General features: G+C 41.8%; 1 protein-coding gene across 7 annotated transcripts in view; it reads right to left on the minus strand.

Moving 5' to 3' along the window:
• Window positions 1-5,634, minus strand: part of QSER1 (glutamine and serine rich 1) — an 83,768-nt gene extending 78,134 nt beyond the window's left edge. For 3 of the 7 annotated variants that reach the window (XM_087433032.1, XM_087433031.1, XM_087433037.1), the window contains exon 1: window positions 5,415-5,634. In XM_087433032.1, coding sequence (XP_087289158.1) covers window positions 5,415-5,572 — 158 coding nt within the window. In that variant the 5' untranslated portion in view covers window positions 5,573-5,634. Of the gene's footprint in view, window positions 1-3,775; window positions 3,878-4,571; window positions 5,024-5,414 lie in introns of those variants that run through there. The other 4 variants (XM_087433035.1, XM_087433036.1, XM_087433033.1 and 1 more) reach the window with 4 other exon arrangements.
• Between the last annotated feature and the right edge of the window lie 16,409 nt (window positions 5,635-22,043).

The following is a 22,043-nucleotide window of genomic DNA, read 5'->3' on the forward strand; positions in this document are numbered from 1 at the left end:
GTCTCACATATACTGGGCATTCAAGTTTTTGTTTAATGAATGAAAGAAAAAATTTAGACTGTGTTTTGCTAGACACATTTTAGTACTCATTGTTCCACAAAGCATAGCAAGGAAAGGTAGAAAGATAGCAGCAGCCTACTTCCCCATACTTCTAACCAATGATAATCACAAACACCCTAAACCCTTCATCTTGGTGCCTATTACAGGGTAGAGGGGAAAACAGGGAATGACACTAGAGGCTGCAGCAGAAACAAAAGGGCTTCCAGGGGAAGGCCCGGTGGCATAGTGGTTGGGTTCATGCACTCCGTGGGTTCAGATCCCGGGTGCGGACCTACACACCACTTATCAAGCCATGCTGTGGCAGGGTCCCATATATAAAATAGGAGAAGATGGGCACAGATGTTAGCTCAGAGCCAATCTCCCTCACCAAAAACAAAAGAAAAGGGCTTCCAATTCCCACACAGAAGCAGAGTTCTGGCTTTCATGTCATCAACATGTATTAAGCACCAACTATATCCCAGGCTCTAGAGTAAGTACTAAGTATACAGCAGTAAACAAAACAGATAGTGTGCCTCAAAGAACTTCCATTCTAAAGAGGAAGATATCTACTACGTAAAGCATATAGGTATATAGTTATATTTATAAGAATTATATGAAAGTATAGTAAAATGTTCTGCAAAAACATATACCATTGCACAAAACAACAAGGGGCAGAGGTTGGAAGGCAGTGGGTTTCTAACTTGAGATACCTTAAGTCAGGTTGGGAGATGGGGAAAGGGTGAGTTATCTAGGTGGAGGTAACAGCATGTATGAAGGTTTTAAGGTAAGAAGGAATTTAGGATGATCCAAGGAATTTAAAACGGGCCAGTAAATGCAGGGCCATATAGGCCACATTACAGATTTTTAAAAACTTGACCCCACGATGTAGGAGTAGCCATGGAAAGGTTTAGCAACATAATCGAATTGGTAGATTCGGGTTTTTTAAAAATCACTCTGGATGATGCGAGGAGAATGAATTGAAAGGAGAAAAGAAAAGGTTCAAGATGACTTAGGAGGATACTGCAGTTATCCAAGTGAAAAATAATGGTGGCTTGGATCAGAGTGGAGCAGTGGAAACAGACAGACGTCAACAATTTCAAGACAGCTTTAAGAAATAAAAAAGCAGTAGGGCTTAGTGACTGAGCACACACAACCCCCAGACTCTGGGCTGAGCAACTAGGTGGACAGAGCTGTGACTTACTGAGAAGCAGAGATAGGGTGGGTGGGGAAAGCATGAGCTCATCACTAAATGCCCTTTGTGTACCCAAGTGACAGCTCAAAGAGGCAGCTGGATATGCGATGAAGTGCTTGGAAGAGGTCTGGGCTTTAGACACATATATGGGCATCTCCAGAGATGGTACTTAAAACCATGGGCATGGATGTGATATTCTCAGGAGAAAGTACAGAATGGACAAGATATCGTATCAATCCTAAGCCCTGAGGAAACAACAACATGTAGAGATTAGACGAAGAGTAAGAACTAATGAAGAACAGTGAAAAGCAGGGGGCCAGAGAGGCAGGCGGAAAACCAGGAAAGTACAGTGCTACGGAGTGAAAGGAAGTCTGTTTCAATTAGGAAACAAGCGGTCGACGGTGACCAAGAACACTGCAATAAGGACATTCTTGAGGGTTAGGTTTCCAGGCCAGCTACAAAAGCTCTTAACCCATAATCTAGGTAGATTACAGCATGAGACTACCTTAGCAAGAAGCAGTGCAGTACACTAGTTAAACACGCAGGCTCCAGACCCACAAGATTCAGGTTTAAATCCCAGCTCCACTACTTACTCGCCATGCAGCTGGAGGTATATTAATGTCTCTATGCCTCAGTTTCCTCATTCATAAAGGAAGGTAAAAATAATACCTACCTCAAAAGATTGTTGTGAGGATTAAATAAATCTGTGTGTGTGTGTATCACTTAAAACAGCAGCTAGCACAAATAAGTTGCTCAGTAAATGACAGCTACTATTACTTACAACATTGTTTCTATGGGAAAATACTTTCCCAACAGTTTGTTTTAAATAACCTTTCACTAATTGGGGATTGTCCCTACTCCTCATAAATTGTGATCTTAACAAGGTCCTTTTCCAAAACCCGTGAGGGAGACTCTAGATTTAAAACATTTAAAAAATCCTTCATGTAGCAGCTGACGAATTTCAGAGAAATTATCACTGTTTTGTTTTTTGGAGGGGTACCTATCACACTTATTACACAGTCATACTACAATCAAAAAGAACTTGGGGCCGGCCTGGTGGCGCAAGCAGTTAAGTGCGCGCACTCTGCTGCGACGGCCCAAGGTTCGCCGGTTCGGATCCTGGGCGCACACCGACGCACTGCTTGTCAGGCCATGCTGTGGCAGGCGTCCCATATAAAGTGGAGGAAGATGGGCATGGATGTTAGCCCAGGGCCAGTCTTCCTCAGCAAAAAAAAAAAAAAAGAGGAGGATTGGCAGATGTTAGCTCAGGGCCAATCTTCCTCACAAAAAAAAAAAAAAGAACTTATATATTAGGAAATTCTAAAAACTGGTAGCAAAAAAAGACTGTTTCAAGTTAGAAAGGCAAAAAACAAATATAAATCTATTTTAAGACAAAATATTTCCATTTAGTCACTTTCTGGTGCATATTCAAACACAAACACATCTATCATCACCATGATAAACAGCTTGTTCTTCCTGTTCTGTACAAGATATAAATATCAGGTAGAGAAAAGGCAACAGGTCTGCAGCTTCCTGATCATCTTCTTTCCAAAAGCATGCAAAGGTATTTATAGCACCTAAAATAGCCCCACAAAAAGATTTCCAACAGCATGGTCATAGGCAAAGACATGCTCATTTGGTCCCTAAGACTGAGAAGAGCACAAATAAATGGAGATTAATATGACCAATTCTTATCCCTGAACCTCCCATGTACCTAGCAAGACTACTTTAGAAATATTCAGAAATCTCTCTATATGCCCTATTTAACGTAAAATGCTGGGGTTTCCGACTGGCTCTTTATTTTTCAGTTGTTAAAACAACAGAAATACCTAATATCTGACGGAGCGATTATACCAAAAAAGTATTATTTCAAATTCATGAAAAATTGTTTACCATGCTCTTTCCCATCAACTGATGAAAATGTTCCATTTCAGGACCAAGCAAAGACATAAAGTAGGATGTTACGTCCCATGTCAGTAACAACCGAATGTCATTACCATCTGTTAGATTCTTAATAGGTTACAGGAAACAAGGTGACAGACAGGCTCATTCTTTATGGATAAGCACCCATATTACCTCATCACAACTAGAACTCATTTGCACCTGCAAGAAGAAACTGCCACAAAGGGGAACAAAAACTGATACATGAATTATGAAAAATCTTTTTAAAATGTTATAAAAATATGAATAGGCTTCTGAAAATGCAGAATACTTAAAGACTTACAGGGCATATCTCAGATTCAGTATTTTCTATATAACTGAAATGAAAGAGGACAGTGCACAGTTTGAGGAATAAAATGAGGTAAAATTAAGAAGTGTGTGTACCGCTGTACAGATGGCCTGATCCTAACACAAGATGTTAACAAAGCAAGTTGGCGGGGGAGGGGGGAAACCTGCATTTTCTATGCTATAATTTAGCTGACCCCACCCCCAAAATATATATATATTTTTAAAGGGGGGGGGCTTAGCATTTAAGAATCAATAACTTCCAATAAACAGAAAATAAATCTCTTTAGATTATGTGTTCCAAATGAATCTACTTACTGTTTTCAAATGTGTTTGGGAAGTCATTCTTTGTTACTTTGATAAATAACATTTGGAAAATATGACAAGTAGATTTTAGTTTCTTGCCTCAGAAGTATTCTGCTAAAAGAAATAACAGAAATAACTAGGTAGCATTTGTTTCATTTACCTAATAAAACATTTCTCATTTAAAACATTAAAAATGCTGCACAAATACCTATTATTCCTGTTCACTGAAGACAAAGTAATTTTAATTTGTAAATTATCGTATTCAATGCAAAAGCTACTTGAAAAATGATAGTCAAATTACGACCAAAAAATTATAACGGGAAAAGTGCCAAATATCTTTCATAAAACTCTTTAAAATGTTTAAATTGTATATAATACAAAGTTATGACTATTTCTGAAAGGTTTCAGCATTTAAATATTTAGCTCCCAACTGGCACATCACATTACTATTTTTTTTTAAATCCCAGTTGTTTTAAACAAAGGACCTAAAATTTTCTAAGAAACCTTATTTCTCTTTTCTTGAACCAAATTTTTCTCATTCTTTCACAATCATCCCCAGGTACTAAGACAAAGACCAGCTCCTCTTCGCACATATTTTCCAAATCACGAACGTGGAACTTTCATAAAAACAAAGAAGATGACCTAGAACACTGTAATATATAAAGTAAAAAAAAGTTCACTTCTGTCGTGACAATAATGAAGAAATCTGTTGAGATCATAAAGCCACGAAGCTTCCTGTTGGTAGCTGAGGATGAAGTCATTAGCAACCCAGGATTCCCTGGTCCTTGTAATCAGAAGCTGCACCTACCAGATTCTGCATTGTTCAGCAGAGGTGGCTTTAAAACACCCCGCTCCTGAATCGTCCAAACCAGACCACGCCTTCCAGTTATCATTCAAATGGACCGTTCCACAGTGTGGCACTACTACACACTTCCCGCGAGCTTAAATATCGAGTCAGAGACAACATTTTAGATTCCACTCGGTCACGCTGGGGCGGAGATGCACTCTTGAACCCCGCGCTACATAATGCATCTGGGCTTCAGAAGCCGAGAAGGCGAAGCATGCTTCTGTCCTTCACCCTTTATGGCCTTCACTGACCCCCTCCAATTTCTTCCCAACTCTTAGTCCCCCAAGACACAGAAGGCAGAGAGAGATCCCTTACTTCCTGCTGTTGTTAAAAGGGGAGGAAACCCAAGAGTAACTTTGAACGCGTGGAAGAGAAATTAGCTCAATCTTGGCCACCACCGCGAACATATGTCACCCAGCCCGGCGCAGCCTCGCGCCGCGCGCCCTCCCGCAGCCCAGCCCCGGTCCCCACGTCAGGGACGCGGCTCGGCCCCGCTCCTCGCCGCCTCCCCACCCTCACCCCGCCGGCCCCCAGACCACACTGTCGGCTCCAGTACAATGGAATACCACTACCCCCGCCTCCGCGGCGCCCCCTCGGCTCCCGGAGCCTGCCCGGGTCTCCCTGACCGCCCAGTTCGGCCACGAGCCCAACTTCACAGCGGGAGCCCAGCGCCGGCGGAGACCGGGACCCGCGCCCCCAGCCCCTACCCGCCGCCGCCCCGAGTCCCGAGCCGCCTCGCGGGCGCAGGCCCCAGCGCGTCCCCGGCCTTTCCCGGCCCGCCACGACCCCCGCCCACCGCCCTACCTGGCCTTGAGGCTGGGGCTGCCGCCGCTGCTGGCCGCGGCCCGGGACTCGTAGGCCCAGGCGGGGGCGGGGGGCTGCGCGGCGGCGCCGGCGGGGGCGGCGGGGGGCGCGGGCGGCGGCGGGTCGGCGAAGCCGGAGGTCGCGTAGTTCCTGTCCATCGCGGGGCTCGGAGGGCGGCGGCGGGGGCCTCGGGGCCCCGGGTGAGGGGCGGGAGGGGAGGTAGGGGCGGGAGCGGCGAGGGCTGCCCCTCACATGGCGGGCGGGAGGGCGCACGGGCGGGACGCGCTGGCCGGTCTGCGCGGGACCCGGGCCGCGGCGCGCGGCGAGCCCAGCGGGCGTCAGGGGGGCGGGGGCACGCGCGCCCGAGACTCACGGCGGGGGCGCCCGCCGCCGCGCCCCATGTTGGTGGATTTCCCAGGATGCACCTCCCGCCCGCGGCCGGGCCCCGCCCCCGCCGGGCCCCGCCCCTCGGCGCCCGCGCGCGCCGCTCCCGGGCCGCGGGTGGCCCGGGGCCGCAGCNGGGAGGGAGCGCGGGCCGGCGGGCGGGGGAGGCCGGGGGCCACGCGCGGCTCCCCGCCCTCGGCGGTCCGTCCGGGAGCTGTCCGCGCCGCGCCGCCGGGAAGGGGCCGCGACTGCGGTCGGCGCGCCGGGAGCTGCGCGGGGGCTTGGCGGCGCGCGGCCTGGAGCTCGCTGTGCGACCCTCCGTGCTGTTTTGAGTGACTCAGATACTCGGTTCCCACAGCGCGAGCTCTTGCCCCGCGCTTGGTCCCAAACCAGAAACGGCTGAGCGGGCTGATTCACAGTTCCGTTGACTCCTTTCCTGCCCGAAGCTTGTGGGCTGCAGGACCTTGTTCCTACTGTTAGGGCAGACTTGTATTCAAAGAGATTCAAATTCAAACGTGTTATTTTCCAGTCCTTGTTGAAAGGACCTTTCCCAGGGGCTCTTATTAGCTGTCCCCACCCCCACCTTGGGATTTCCTCATTCTGGATTTCAGAATCTTCTGTCCCAAGATAAATACTGCGTCTTCATTGATTAATCCAACTACCATCTGGATGACTTTGATTACAATAAATTTAAACTCACTATGCACACTTTGTGTTGGAGTTTTTTGTTTGCGACTTGGAACTTCGGTAGGACTCTACCCCAACATTTCCTGTCTGACCTCCAAGCCGTTTGGTACGGGGTAATTGAATGATTATTTGAGGTTCTTCAATTGTATATCAGAGTTGTGTTTCTTCTAACTCATGAATAGTGAAATTTAGGGATCATAGAAAGTATCGTTTGGTCCTTAAGGCATAAAGTAAAAGTTAAAAATAAAGTTTATATTTGTTGACCACCATCCTTAAAAAATCGGTACTAGCTTACTACCTACTACGTGTTTAGCACAGAAATCTATCCCTGATATAAGCCTAACATAAAGGTTTAAGCAAATCAGACAGGAGTAGTAGAAGACCTAATGAATTCGATACAGTCTCTCTGATCACCATTGTAAAAGCAGTTTAACCTTGGGCAATCCCTGGTATTGGATCTGCTATTCCTTCTGGGATTAGTAATTTTGTTCTGAGAGATTCTGTTTTCCTCCTGGCGCCTACTTTCTTTTGTTCCTATTCATTCCTTTTTGTAAGTCTTTCGGCACCTGTGATGCTTAGAGTCTGGTCCCCGGGGTGGGGAAGCAAGGAAGTGAGTAGTCGTTATTTACAAATGAATTCAAACATGTAGACACAAGTGACCTTGCCAATTTTATGTTAATTCCAGTATGCATTTACTAAGGATATTTTTGAAAAGTGGTTTTCCTTGGGGAAGGAATTTGCCAGATAATCTGAGATCCTGCAGAGAAGTAACATAAATTTTCCTTACAACATTTATTTTTCTTACTACAGACTGGAGATCTGTAATCTATGTAAAACAAAGTTTTCACTACTAATTGTTACATTTCTGAGTATTTTTGTCAGCACTCAAGTTGTGTCTGTATGGAAAGTGTAGCAAGTGGAGTGGCATGCTATAAATGTTTTATGGACTTGGTTTGAGATACCCACGACTGGTACTCAGAGTGAGCTACGCAGGCAATACCAAACAAGTGGCAATAAAACCTTTATAGTCCCTCACACTATTATGCAGTTTACATCACGTAAATCAGAAAAAAGATATATAGGGAAAATTTTAGTGAATATTTTTTAAATAATATTATTCTGTCACCATATGTGATGTTCCTTTGCTCTTTAAGTGAAATTTCCTTAGTTTACCCTAACTCAGTACAAGTATATTTCCAATGTTACAACATGTGTACAAATAACATCATTAAATGTTTTTGGTAAAATTGATATTATCTGAAGAATGTCTTCTTCCCTACTGAAAGTATACTCCCACTACTGCAAACTTCATAATCTCTTTCAACTGAGCTGCCTTAAGGCTGATCTAGACAGTGTCAAAAGTCTGCACTGAGCTTTGTTATTCTTGTAGTAAATAAAAATATTCATTCCATTCTTTGCCTGTGGAACTTCTACTCATCTTTCAAAATGCAGATCAAACATTATGTCTTCCATGAAATTTCCCCAACTTCCCGAGGTAAAATCACTTGCTTCCTTTTCAATTGCCTTGTTATATTTGTGCTTGTTATATTTATTATATTGAACGCTATCATGTTGTATCACAATTAGTTGTGTATCTGCCTCTTTCCCTCACAGATCATGAGTTCCTTAAAGGCAGGAGTTGTATTTAATCCATCTTTGTATCTCCAGCACTTAATGCTATGCTTGGCATTATATTAGGCTCTAAATACATGTTTATTGAAGGAATAAATATATATACTATTTTTAAAATATACATTCACAAGTTCTATTTAGTCATTTACATAATCCTTTCCAAATAATAAAACAAACAAACCACTATTTCCATCTCAATCCTAAAAATGGGGGACAGGGTTTGAAAATTGGTTAAATCAAAGGCAGTTTGGTTGCAAGATGAATTGAAGTCCTACACTCAAGGAGTCTTTCCTCCTCCCCCACCCCATCTTTACCTCCTTCTGAGTTTATTGTCTAGGAGTTAGTGATGCCTTAGAATATGTCCCTGACCAGTCTTCCCACACTTCCCAACCTTCTTCTCATCCCGTTAGAAAATCACTAAGTATTTCAACTGGCAGGAAGCTTGGAGGAAGACAGGGGAGTTCATTACCCTCATTTTGTAGTTGAGGAAACCGAGGCCCAGCGTTCAGCGACTTGCCTTGAGGTGATGGAGGCAATCAAATGGGGGAGGGAGCAACGGAACTCCATCTCCAGTGAGGCAGCCTCGTTTATTAGTTTGTTGGGAAATGCAGAATTTGGGGTTGCCTGACTAGAAATGTAGTCAGTAAATCCATACATTCCAATGTTACGAATAGACCAACCATTAATTAGAAAGATCCAAGAAGGTCAAGTTCACGTTTTCACTGAGGTATCAGGGGTATGTTCGTGGGAAGTGGATTGATTAGGGGAAAGGAGCTTTGTTTTCAATGTTTCGTCTCTCTTCTGGCAGCCCTGATTTCAGTCTCTTAGGTAAACACAGAAATTAAATGAAAACATCAGAAATGAAGCAAGTCCCACTTTCATTTTCTTTGTCTCCAGGGCTTGACCATATCCAACAACTGTGACTCCTCTGTTGCCTGCCATAGCCCCAGCAATGGAGTCAGAAGAGCTGTGAGGAAGCCTGCCTCTTTGGAAGCCACAGCTTCACTCAGAGGTGTCACTGAAAGACAGTGAAGAGCCACATTTGTCTCAGTGAGCAGAGCTTCAAGAAGCATACTTGATCATCAATTTTGTATGTAGAGGAAGTAGTCTGAGCTACGGATATGGATGGACTCTTGGGTTCTGGTGAATGGCTCAGCTGATCAGGGGTCTGGAAGAAGCAAAGTTGAACAATTGGAGAACAGGCGGTCTGGGGAAGAAGCATAATTTAAGTATGAGCTGGAAAGACAAGGGTGTGGCCTGATTATGAAGTCTTTCATTGAGTGTATCTTTCATCTCCCCAAATAGATTACAGGAAATTTAAACCTTGTTCTGTAGATGATAGCTATTCTCATCAGAATAACCAATATGTGTTGACTTCATATGTACTAGGTCCTAGGCTATGGGTTTTACATGGATTGTCTCATTTAATCCTCAAAATATCCTTATGATGTAGGTATTGGTTATCATTATTCCCATTTTACAGGAAATTGAGGCTTAATGAAGTTAAGTAACTCCCCAAATCATGCAAGCTAATATAAATTGACAATGGTGCAAGTGGAGCTTCAAACCAGCTGTGTTTTACTCCACAACCCAATTGGCTTGGTTAAAGAGCTAGCTACTGCCAGCTTTCTCCACTGAAGAGTTACTAGACTTTTCTTTATAATTATTAAGTATGTTGTGGGCACTTTAAGACTATATAACTCCTAAAGCATCATTCTTTCACCACTGGTTTTAGCATCTGTATTAGTTGCCTGTGGCTGCTGCAACAAATTATCACAAACTCGGTGGCTTAAAACAACAGAAATTTATTGTCTTACAATTCTGGAAGTCAGAGATGGAAATCAAGATGTCATCAGGGCTGTACTCCTTTCGGAGGCCCTAAGGGAGAATTCTTCCTTGCCTCTTCCAGCTATGGCAGCATTCCTTGGTTTGTGGCCACATCACTCCAATCTCTGCCTCTGTGTTCACATTGACTTCTCCTCCTTATGTCTGTCTTCTCTTCTGTCTTTTATAAGAACACTTACCGTTGGATTTAGGACCCACTTGGGTAATCCAGGATGATCTCATCTCAAAATCCTTAGTTTAATTACATCTGCAAAGACCCTTTTTCCAAATAAAGTCACATTCACATGGTCTGAGGATTAGGATATGGACACATCTTTTGGGGAGCCATGAAACAACTTACTACAGTGTCCACTGATGATTCTTGCTTGAAACAATTATTACTATAGTTACCAAATAGCGATTTTTCTAACTCCATTATTCCTGCTCTCATTCTTCTACAAGAAGGAAATTTTCTTTATCCTCATCTATCTATTTATTTATTTCAATATAGACTCATGGATTCTTTTTTTTTTTTTTTTTTGGTGAGGAAGATCGGCCCTGAGCTAACATCTGCCAATCCTCCTCTTTTTTTGCTCAGGAAGACTGGCCCTGAGCTAACATCCATGCCCATCTTCCTCTGCTTTGTATGGGATGCTGCCACAGCATGGCTTGACAAGCGGAGGGTCAGTGCGCACCCAGGATCCGAACCGGCGAACCCCGGGTCACTGCAGAGGAGCGCACGCACTTAACCGCTTGTGCCACTGGGCCGGCCCCTCATGGATTCTTATTTTATTCAATGGATTTGTGTAGTAAAAGATTAACTCAGCAGGTCTAGGTTGTCTAAACCCTATATATTCCAAAGAAAGTTTTGGCCCTTGCCAGGCTCCAGGGCAATAACTTCTAAGTGCTTGGAATATCCTGCACGTTAAGAGTGTCCTTGTTTACCTGAGCCTTGGGCTACACCAGATAGTTTATGCTAACAATGTGATTTATGGTGGGGGTTTTAGACCACATAATATCAGCTTGACCTCTAGAGAGGGTGGAGATTTAAGATCAGCCACCATGCCTGTGACTGACTCCAATAAAAACCCTGGACACCGAGGCTCAGGTAAGCTTCCCTGGTTGGCAATGCTTCACGGGATTAATGTCACCAGGACTCCCCTGGGAGAGGACAACTGCAAGCTTGCATCCAGCCTCCCTTGTGCTCTGCACTATGCACCTTTTTCCATTGCTAATTTTAAGCTCTATTCTTTCACTGTAACAAACTGTAACCATAAGTATAACAACTTCTCTGACCTGTGAGTTCTTGTACAAATCTTTGAATGTGAGGGTGGTCTTGGGGGTCCTTGAACATAAGATTATAATCTATTACCATATTTATTTATCTTGATGTTCAAATAGTCCCATATTTGGTAAAATACCCAAATGTTTAATTAGTTTATATACTTCCTCACAATAAGGAGCCACGAGAACATTTTAAGTAGGGAGTTACATGATCAAAGCCGTGGAAAACATTTCCTTGCCCTTCCAAATGTCCCGCTCTAGTCTACAGCTTCAGACTGAGTGGGACATTGGCATACCAACATGAGCAGCACAGTCCCTTCGTGGATTTACACACACACACACACGCATACACGCACCCCCCACCACCCACAACAATGACAACAACAAGAAAAGAAAAAAACATTTCACTACTTAGGACAGTCCCGTTGTATTCCTATTGTCCTGGTTGTTTGCAAATACAACTTGAGGCAAATATTTTCCAGAAGTTTTGCTGCTGGAGGGCTGAACCTCAACTTTCAGTGGTAGAGCATTGTTCTCAAGTGTTCAGCTTCTCTGGGCTACAGCCTAGGTGTAAGGCACTAAGGCACACTCTGCCTGAGCAGAAAGACCCCTGCACAGCTGGTTTATATCCTCTCCCTTCTCTTGGCTACTTCTCTGTTCCCTTTATCCCAAAGCCCTGGATATGGTGGTAAAGGAAGCTTGCTGGGAGAGATCTAGACTTCACCAAAGTATCATGCATGTTAATGTTAATATATGTATACTAACTACTAAGCATATCATTACTTGATATTAGATTTAATTTTGTCCTATGGAAGTTCTCAGTTCTTTAAGATCCAGATAAGTTAGGCTGTAACATCTCGTGGAAGTCCAAAACCCTCTCCCAAATTTCTACAAATTCTGGGAAAACATGGGCTCTTGCTCAACATGTCTTTGAGTTTCTTGTGCTTCCACAAGTACTTTCTCTGTTCAGTGGAGAAAATGAAATTTGGTCTTTTTTTTTAGAGGAATATTAGCCCTGAGCTAACATCTGTTGCCAATCCTCCTCTTTTTTTTGCTGAGGAAGATTGGCCCTGGGCTAACATCTGTGCCCATCTTCCTCTACTTTATATGGGATCCTGCCACAGCATAGCTTGAAAAGCAGTGCGTAGGTCGGTGCCCAGGATCCGAACCCACTAACCCCGGGCTGCTGAAGAACTTAACTGAAATACAGTCTCTTCATAGAGTTAAACACACACACACACACACACACACACACACACAAATCCACTCATTAAGAACATTAATGAAAGTAACAAAGTAAGCACTGGACTATTCTTTACACAATTTTGTTTTATTAGACCATCAGTATATTTACATATGCTCATTTTTCTGCTGCTCATGTAATATGGCTGCTTGCTCACAACTTTAAAATCTCTGAGGAAATATTGCTCATGACACGTTGTAGCACGCTGGACGCCTCTGCTGCCCACATCACATCCCCTGGCTCACCTCTGAGACAATTCTGACTTACTCCATGTTCACAGAATCCTACCCCAACACTCTACCATGTGTCTTTCTGCATTCTGCTATCTTTGACATCACTGGAGCTCCCTGGAATGCAGGAGAGTTTGCATCTCCCCATCAGGAGAAATGCTCAATCAATGGAGAATGGAAGTCAGTGGTTAAATACTCCAGCTCCCAGCTTCCAGGTGGGCTGTTATGCAGCTGGTCCTCATGGAAGTGAGCCCTTGTTATCTATAACAGCAACTTTGACAATGTGCCCTCTGGCTTGTCCTCCTGCCTTTCTCTCTGCTCTGTCATTCTTGCTGCCTCCCAAGTAAACTACCTGCACCCAAATCGTTGTCTCAGGTTCTGCTTTTGGGGAAACATGTCTTACACTGTTGATATAATTACTTAATTTTAGTGTTGTAATTTAACTTTTTATGCATGTCTTTTCATAAGTGGCTGTCCCCAAGTCTAAGCAGTTATTGAATTGTCTCCTGTCAGCTATGGATTGGCTAAAAGGACAAGGCAGAGTGAAGGAATGTTGCTAAGTGCTAAAAGGTGCATGTTCAAGAGGTCAGAACTGGGACAAACAATCTCAAAGCAGTTATTGATACCAGGGGTGAAATAAGTAAGCTTGGGTCTTTTCTTTTTTAAACACAGTAGTCCTTCCAAACAAAAGCTTATATGCCCCTTAGTATATAATACTGATAAAAGGGGAATCCTGAGGCTTGTTAGCCCTCTCCCTTGCTCCCAACTCCCAACTCCCAAGGCATCTTTTAGAACTCCAAGGCCTCTGTGAAGACAGTTTCAAAACTACTAGGCTAGACAAGTAGCTAGAGCCCAGGCAGAGAGCAACAACAGGGACAGAAATGAGAGCTGCTGAAATGCAGGAAATGGGAAGGCGGCTGGTTAACTCTTGGTGCTGATATTCTCTATTAAAGTTTTCTCATTTCATTAAAATTCTGATAGCTACATCGCAGTCTATTATATTGACACACGGTAATTTAACTAATTCTTCGTCTGTTGTTGGAAATTTGTCTCCAATATTTGCTTTATGAAAATACTGCAATGAACAACTTTCTGAAAATGTCTAATCCCTTTGATTTTTTAGGGTACATTTCCAGAAGTGGGCTTTCTTTGTCACGGAACATGAATGCTCCTCGATGCTCCTTAATGAATACTCCTTCATGTCCTTGATACACATTGCCAAATTATTCTCTAGAAAGATTGCATCAATTTCTTTCCCACCTACAGTACGTGAGAACACTATTTTGAGTGCACCCAAGTCAGCACTGAGTGCATGGATCCTTTAGACTTATATTCATGAAAATAAGGTCACAACAGCCACATTTGTACCCTTTGCTTTGTACTGTTGATGAGCTTAGAATCACAACTGGTCCCTTCCCCTTACAGTTAGTGTTAGACCTAATTCCCTTTGCCCCAAGCCCTGTACCAGGCATCCTTGGGATCTTAGCAGCCTCACCCTCTGTGCCCTCTTGATTAGAGTGACAGCTCTGCCAGTCTTTTCAGATTCTTATCTGTCAAAGTCAATAAAGTTCAGTGGTCCTTCTCCAGCTATCATGCTTAAGTTCCCGGAAAAATTAATAAACAAAAACCTAAGGTTAAGAGAAATTCCAGTTGAGGAACTCAAACTAATGAAAAAAAATTAAGTTAGAGGGGCTAACATTATGAGGGTATCTATGAATGTCCTTATAAACAAAATAAAAATTAAAAAAGTATTCTTTCAAGACACAGAATAGCACAACATTTAGGAGCGTCTGGAGCCAGGCTGGCTTGATGCAAACACAGCTTCTGCTGCTTACCGTGCGACCTTGGGTAAGCCACTTAACCTTTCTGTGCCTCAGTTTCCTCTTTTATAAAACTGGGTAATAATACCTGCCTCATAGAGGTGTTGAGAAAATTAAGTAACTTAATACATGCTTTGAACGGTGCTTGGGGGCCGGCCCGGTGGCTTAGCGGTTAAGTGCACGCGCTCCGCTGCTGGCGGCCTGGGTTCGGATCCCGGGCGTGCACCGACGCACCGCTTCTCCGGCCATGCTGAGGCCGCGTCCCACATACAGCAACTAGAAGGATGTGCAGCTATGACATACAACTATCTGCTGGGGCTTTGGGGGAAAAAATAAATAAATAAAATCTTAAAAAAAAAAAAAACGGTGCTTGGTACATAGTTTTTGGGTTTTTTTTTTTTAACTTTTTATTTTGACACAAAGAAGGTTAAAGAAAAGTACAAAGAATACCTTCATGTCATTCATTAACATTTCGTAAATGTCAACGTTTACCACATCTGCTTTCAATCTCTCTCTCTTTCACACATCATTCTATTCAACATTGTACTGGGGGTCTATCCAGTGCAATAAGGTGAGGAAAATAGAAAGAAAAAAGTAAAATTGTCTTTATTTGTGAATGTCATGATTATGTCATAGAAAATCCTAAGGAATCCACCAAAAAAAAGTAGAACTAATAATTGAATTTAGCCATATCACAGGATACAAGTTCAATAAATAAAAATTAATTATATTTCTACATAGTAACAATAAACAACTAGAAAATTAAATTTTTAAAAATTGAGATATGTACAGATTCAATGCAATCCCAATCAGAATCCCATTGACATTCTTCACAGAAATAGAACAAAGAATCCTAAAATTCGTATGGGGCAACAAAAGACCCCGAATAGCCAAAGCAATCCTGAGAAAAAAGAACAAAGCTGGAGGCATCACCATCCCTGACTTCAAAATATACTACAAACCTACAGTAATCAAAACAGCATGGTAGTGGCACAAAAACAGACACACAGATCAAGGCAACAGAATTGAAAGCCCAGAAATAAAACCACACATCTATGGACAGCTAATCTTTGACAAAGAAGCTAAAAACATACAGTAGAGAAAGGAAAGTCTCTTCAATAAAAGGTGTGGGAAAACTGGACAGCCACATGCAAAAGAATGAAAATAGACCATTATCTTGCACCATACACAAAAACTAACTCAAAATGGATCAAAGACTTGAATGTAAGACCTGAAGGCATAAAACTACTAGAAGAAAATACAGGCAGTACACTCTTTGACATTGGTCATAGCAGCATCTTTTTGAATACCTTGTCTACTAAGGCAAGAGAAACAAAAGAAAAAGTTAACAAATGGGACTACATCAGACTAAAAAGCTTCCGCAAAGCAAAGGAAACCATAAACAAAAGGAAAAGACAACTCACCAACTGGGAGAAAACATTTGCAAATCATATGTGTGACAAGGGGCTAATCTCCAAAATATATAAAGAACTCATACAACTCAACAACAAAAAAACAAAAAACCCAATCAAAAAATGGGCAGAGGATATAAACAGATTTTTTTCCAAAGAAGATATACAGATGGCCAAAAGACACTTGAAAAGATGTTCAACATCAGTAATTATTAGGAAAATGCAAATCAAAACTACAATGAGATATCACCTTACACTGGTCAGAGTGGCTATAATTACCAAGACAAAAAATAACAAATGTTGGAGAGGATGTGAAGAAAAGGGAACCCTCGTACACTGCTGGTGGGAATGCAAACTGGTGCAGCCACTATGGAAAACAGTATGGAAATCTCTCAAAAAAGTAAAATAGAAATACCATATGATCCAGCTATCCCACTACTGGATATTTGTCCAAAGAACTTGAAATCAACAATTCAAAGAGACTTATGCACCTCTGTGTTCATTGCAGCATTACTCACAATAGCCAAGACATGGAAGCAACCCAAATGTCCATCAACTGATGAATGGATAAAGAAGATACAGAATACTCAGCCATAAAAAAGGCAAAATCATCCCATTTGCAACAACATTGATGGACTTGGAAGGTATTATGTTAAGCAAAATAAGCCAGACAAAGAAAGGCAATCACTGCATGATCTCACTCATGTGTGGAAGATGAACAAACACACAGGCAAAGAGAACAGATTAGTGGTTACCAGAGGGGAAAGGAGTCGAAGGGTGGGTAAAAGAGGTAAAAGGTCACATATATACGGTCATGGATAAAAATTAGACTATTGGTGGTGAGCACAATGCAGTATATACGGAAACTGATAAATAATAATGTATACCTGAAATTTCACAATGTTTTAAACCATTATGACCTCAATAAAATTTTTAAAAATTGAGATATAATTTGCAAACATAAAATTCACCATTTTATTTATTTATTTTGTGAGGAAGATCAGCCCTGAGCTAACATCCATGCTAATCCTCCTCTTTTTGCTGAGGAAGACCGGCTCTGAGCTAACATCTATTGCCAATCCTCCTCCTTTTATTCCCCCAAAGCCCCAGTAGATAGTTGTATGTCATGGTTGCACATCCTTCTAGTTGCTGTATGTGGGACGCGGCCTCAGCATGGCCGGACAAGCGGTGTGTCGGTGTGCACCTGGGATCCGAACCCGGGCCGCCAGTAGCAGAGCGCGCGCACTTAACCGCTAAGCTACGGGGCCGGCCAGAAATTCATCATTTTAAAGTATACAATTCAGTGGGTTTTAGTATATTCATAAGATTGTGAAACCATCATCACTATCTAACTCTAGAACATTTAAATCAACCCAAAAAGACACCTCATATCCATGAGCAAACACTTCCCATTCCCTCTTCTCCCAGTCCCTGACAACCACTAATCTACTTTCTGTCTTCATGGATTTGCCTGTTCTGGACATTTCATATAAATGGAATCATACAATATGTGTGGCCTTTTGTATCTGACTTCCTTCACTTAGCATAATGTTTTCAAGATTCATCCATGCTGTGGCATGTTTCAGTACTTCATTCCTTTTTATGGCTGAATAATATTCCATTGTATGGATAAACCACATTTTGTGTATTCATTCATAGGTTGATGGACATTTGGATATTTCCACATTTTGGCAATTACGAACAATGGTGCTATGAATATTTGTATACCTGTTTTTATGTGAATGTATGTTTTTAATTCTTGTGGGTATATACCTAGGAGTTGGAAAATCAAATTTTAAAAATACTTTTGGAGAGGCTGGGCCAGTGGCACAAGCAGTTAAGTGCGTGCACTTCACTTTGGTGGGCCAGGGTTCTTGGGTTCGGATCCTGAGTGTGCACCGACGCACCGCTTGTCAAGCCATGCTGGGGCGGGGTCCCATATAAAGTAGAGGAAGATGGGCACAGAAGTTAGCTCAGGGCCAATCTTCCTCAGCAAAAACAGAGGAGGATCAGCATCGGATGTTAGCTCAGGGTTGATCTCCTTGACACACACACACAAAAAAATACATTTAGAATAGTATAAAAAGACATGAACTACTTAAGGATGAATTTAACAAAATATATGCAACATTTGTACACTGAAACCTATGAACACTGCTGAGGGAAATTTAAAAGACCTCAATATCTTGAAAAGTATATTATGGATTAGAAATCTCATAATTGTTAAGAAATTGACCTCCTCAAATTTTTCTGTAAATTAAATGCAATCCCAGGCAAATTCCCAGAAATATTTTGATTTAGAAGGTGACAAGCTAATTCTAAAATATATATGGAAATGCAAAGTGCCTTGAATAGCCAAAATAATTTTTGGAAAGAATAAAGTTAGAGGACTCACACTACTTCATTTCAAGACTTACTACAAAGCTACAGTGAGCAGAACAGTATGGTATAGGCATCAGGATAGACAGAGACCTGTGGAGCAGGACAGAGAGCCCCAAATACATCATCAGTTGATTTTCAGCAAAAGTTCCAAGATAATTCAGATAATTTGGTGGGGAAAGGACAGCCTTTTAAACAAATCTTGCTAAAACAACTGCACAGTTGAATGGAGGAAAATAAACCTCAATCCTAACTTCATATACACACAAAAACTAGGCTTACATGTAAAAGCTGAAACTGTAAAATGTCTAGAAGAAAACATAGAAATAAATCTTCACAACTTTGGGGTGATGATTTCTTGACAGCATGCAAAAAAAAACAATGAACATAAAGGAAAAGCTGATAAATTGAACTCTATCAAAATTTTAAACTTCTGTTCTTTGAAAGACACTGTTAAGAAAATGAAAAGGCAAGCCACACCCTAGGAGAAAACATTTGTCAAACACATATGTGACAAAGGACTTATATCCAAAATAGTTAAAGAACCTTTGTAACTCAAAAGTAAGAAGATAAACAAACCAATTTAAAAAATGGCCACAGATTTGAATAAACTCTTAATAAGATACATGAATGGCTAATAAGCATGTAAAAGGATGCTCGATATTATCAGGCAACAGGGAAATGAAAATTAAAACCACGAGATACCACTACACACCCACCAGAGTAGATACAATTAAAAGACTGGTAACAGCAAGCATTGGCAACATTGTGGAGCCTGTTGGGTAAAACGGTTCAACCACTTGGAAAAACATTTGGTAGTTTCTTTCCTTTTTTTTTTTTTTGTGAGGAAGATTAGCCCTGAGCTAACATCTGTTGACAATCCTCCTCTTTTTGCTGAGGAAGATTGGCCCTGGGCTAACATCCGTGCCCATCTTCCTCTACTTCATATGTGGGATGCCGCCACAGCATGGCTTGATAAGCGGTGCATAGTTCCACGCCCGGGATCCAAACCTGTGAAGCCCAGGCCGCCAAAGCGGAGCATGCGAACTTAATCACTATGCCACTGGGCCTGCCCCTGCTAGTTTCTTATAAAGTTAAACATACACTCACCTACTACCAGCAATCCTACTCCTAGATATTTACCCAAAAGAAGTGAAAATATATGTCCACACAAAGACTTGTATATGAATGTTCATAGTAGCTTTATTCATAAATGCTTATCAACAGGTGAATAGATAAACAAATTGTGGTATATCGATACAATGAAATACTATTCAGCAATAAACAGGAACAAACTACTGATATGTGCAACAATATTCTGTTGAGTGAAAGAAGGCAAACACTAAAGAGCACATGTCATATGATTTGATTTTTATAAAATTCTAGTGTAGGCAAAACTAATCCATAGTGACAGAAAGTAGATCAGAGGTAGCCTGAGGCTGGAGAGTCAGGAAATTGACAGTAAACGGGCAGATGGGAGCTTTCTGCACTTGGGATAATTGTTACCTGGGTGTCTCCTGGAACTGCTCACAGAAGATGGCTTCATTTTATGGCATGTAAATTATACACCAGTAAAATTGTTATAAATGTAAAAAAAATCAGAGAATACAAAGGTGCTCTTGGAAATTAAAAATATGACAATCTAAAAAAATCAAGATTTAATAGAGTTGGACGTCAAAGTACAAGATCTTATGCAGAAAATAGAACAGATGAAGAAAGAAATGGAACATAGTGGATCAATCCAGGAAGTCCAATATTCAACCATTAGGAATCAGACAAAAAGTAGAGAAAACAAAGGAGAAAAAAGTAGCAAAATATTACACAAGAAAATTTTCTAGAACTGGGGAGGCACAGATCTCTGTATTGAAAGGAAGCACTGGATACCATGAATCACAAATGAAAACTTACGCTAAGGCTCAGAATTGTAAATTTGAGAACACCAGGAATAAAAAGAAGATTTGAAGTTTCCAGAGGATAGAAACTAGATTTTAGGAGACAAGAACAAAAATAGGGAGACCAGTGTTATGGGCTGAATTGGGTCCTCTCAAAATTCAGATGTTGAAGCCCTGACCTAGTACCTCAGAATGTGCCTAGTTTTGGCGATAGGGTCTTTAAAGAGGTAATTAAGTTAAAATGAGGTCTTTAGGGTAGGCCCTAATCCAATATGACTGGTGTCCTTCTAAGAAGAGATTAAGACACAGATGCACACAGAGAGAAGATCAAGTGAAAACACAGAAAGAAGATGCCACTTACAAGCCAAGCAGAGAGGCCTCGAAAGAAATCAATCCTGCTGACACCTTGTCTCAGGCTTCTAGCCTCCAGAATTGTAAGAAAATAAATTTCTGTTGTTTAAGGGGAAAAAAAATGGTTCTGGAGGGAAATAAAAGGTCTTATGTAAGGGAATGGAATCAGAATGCTATTAGAATTCTTAATGGCAATTAGGTGCTAGAAGATATATTAAAGCAACATCTGCACTCCGCAAAGGAAATGATTTTTAACCTAGAACACTACACACAGCCAAGTTATAAATCAAATGTGAGAATAAAGAAGACATTCAGAGCCATGAAAGGACCAGGGATTCAATCTACTCTTTTTCAGCTCCTTTTCCTTTGGGTGTACCTTGGCCAGCTAGGGAATGGGACCAATTTTCCAAATTGTTCTCAATTTTATTGTCTCTGATGTAAGCACTTTAACCTGTTTAAGGCTATTTAAAGCCAGGAATTGGAGGAAAATGAACAAGATAAATGAAAATGGTAAATAATGAGATATTATTACAAGATTTTCAAGAAAAAATAATAATATTACTATTAGGTGTTAACTCACATTTCTATAACACTTTACAATTGACTTTTTAACATGTGCATATGAACTGAAAGATTACAGAGGAAGCATTTGGCCTAGAAACTGGCATATGATAGATGCTTATAATGGACAGACCTTAAGGTGTCCCCAGTGATCCCTCACTTCTGATATTCATACCTTTGTAGACTTTCCTCCTGGAGAGGAAACCTGTGGCTTTGTTCTAACCAATAGAATGTAGCAAAGGTAATGGGATGTCACTCTTGTGCTTACTTATGTAACCCTTCATTTCGCTAGCAGACACACTGTAGAGACCTCTTTGCTGGCTTGATGAAGTAAGCGGCCCTGCTGAGGAATCCCATGTGGCGGGGCACTGCAGGTGGCTTCTAGGAACTGCAAGCGGCCTCTAGCCTCCAGCCTATAAGGGCCTTTAGCCCTACAGATGCAAGGAAGTAAATTTTGCCAACAACCTGGGTGAGCCTGAAAGTGGATTCTTCCACAGTAAAGCCTGCAGATGAGAACACAGCCTGACCAACATCTTGACCGAAGCCTTGTCAGACCCTGAGAAGAGGACCCAGCTGAACTGTTCCTAGACTCTTGACTCATAGAAACTGTGGGATAATAAATGTTGTTTCAAGCCCTAAATTTGTGGTAATGTGTTATGCAGCAAAAGAAAACTACTACAGTACTCAACAGATGTTAATTGATTTAAAATGAGGTTAGGGCTACTGCCTTCTTTCTGACCAACCTCTTGGTTCTGGGCTCTAACCCCTGCCCCACCTCACCTGGTTTGGTACAAGAGATTCTGATTGGTCTTGCCACCCATCTTGGGATGATTCTTGGTGTCTGAAGTAGAGAGCAGCTGGTTTTTCTGCCCAACATCCATTTGCCCTGATTAGTAACAGCATCGGCATCTTCTGGGGACTGTCTCCCCC

This window comes from Ceratotherium simum, chromosome 7, assembly GCF_057802395.1.
Source record: "Ceratotherium simum simum isolate JZ-2026a chromosome 7, ASM5780239v1, whole genome shotgun sequence".
Lineage (NCBI taxonomy): Eukaryota > Metazoa > Chordata > Mammalia > Perissodactyla > Rhinocerotidae > Ceratotherium > Ceratotherium simum.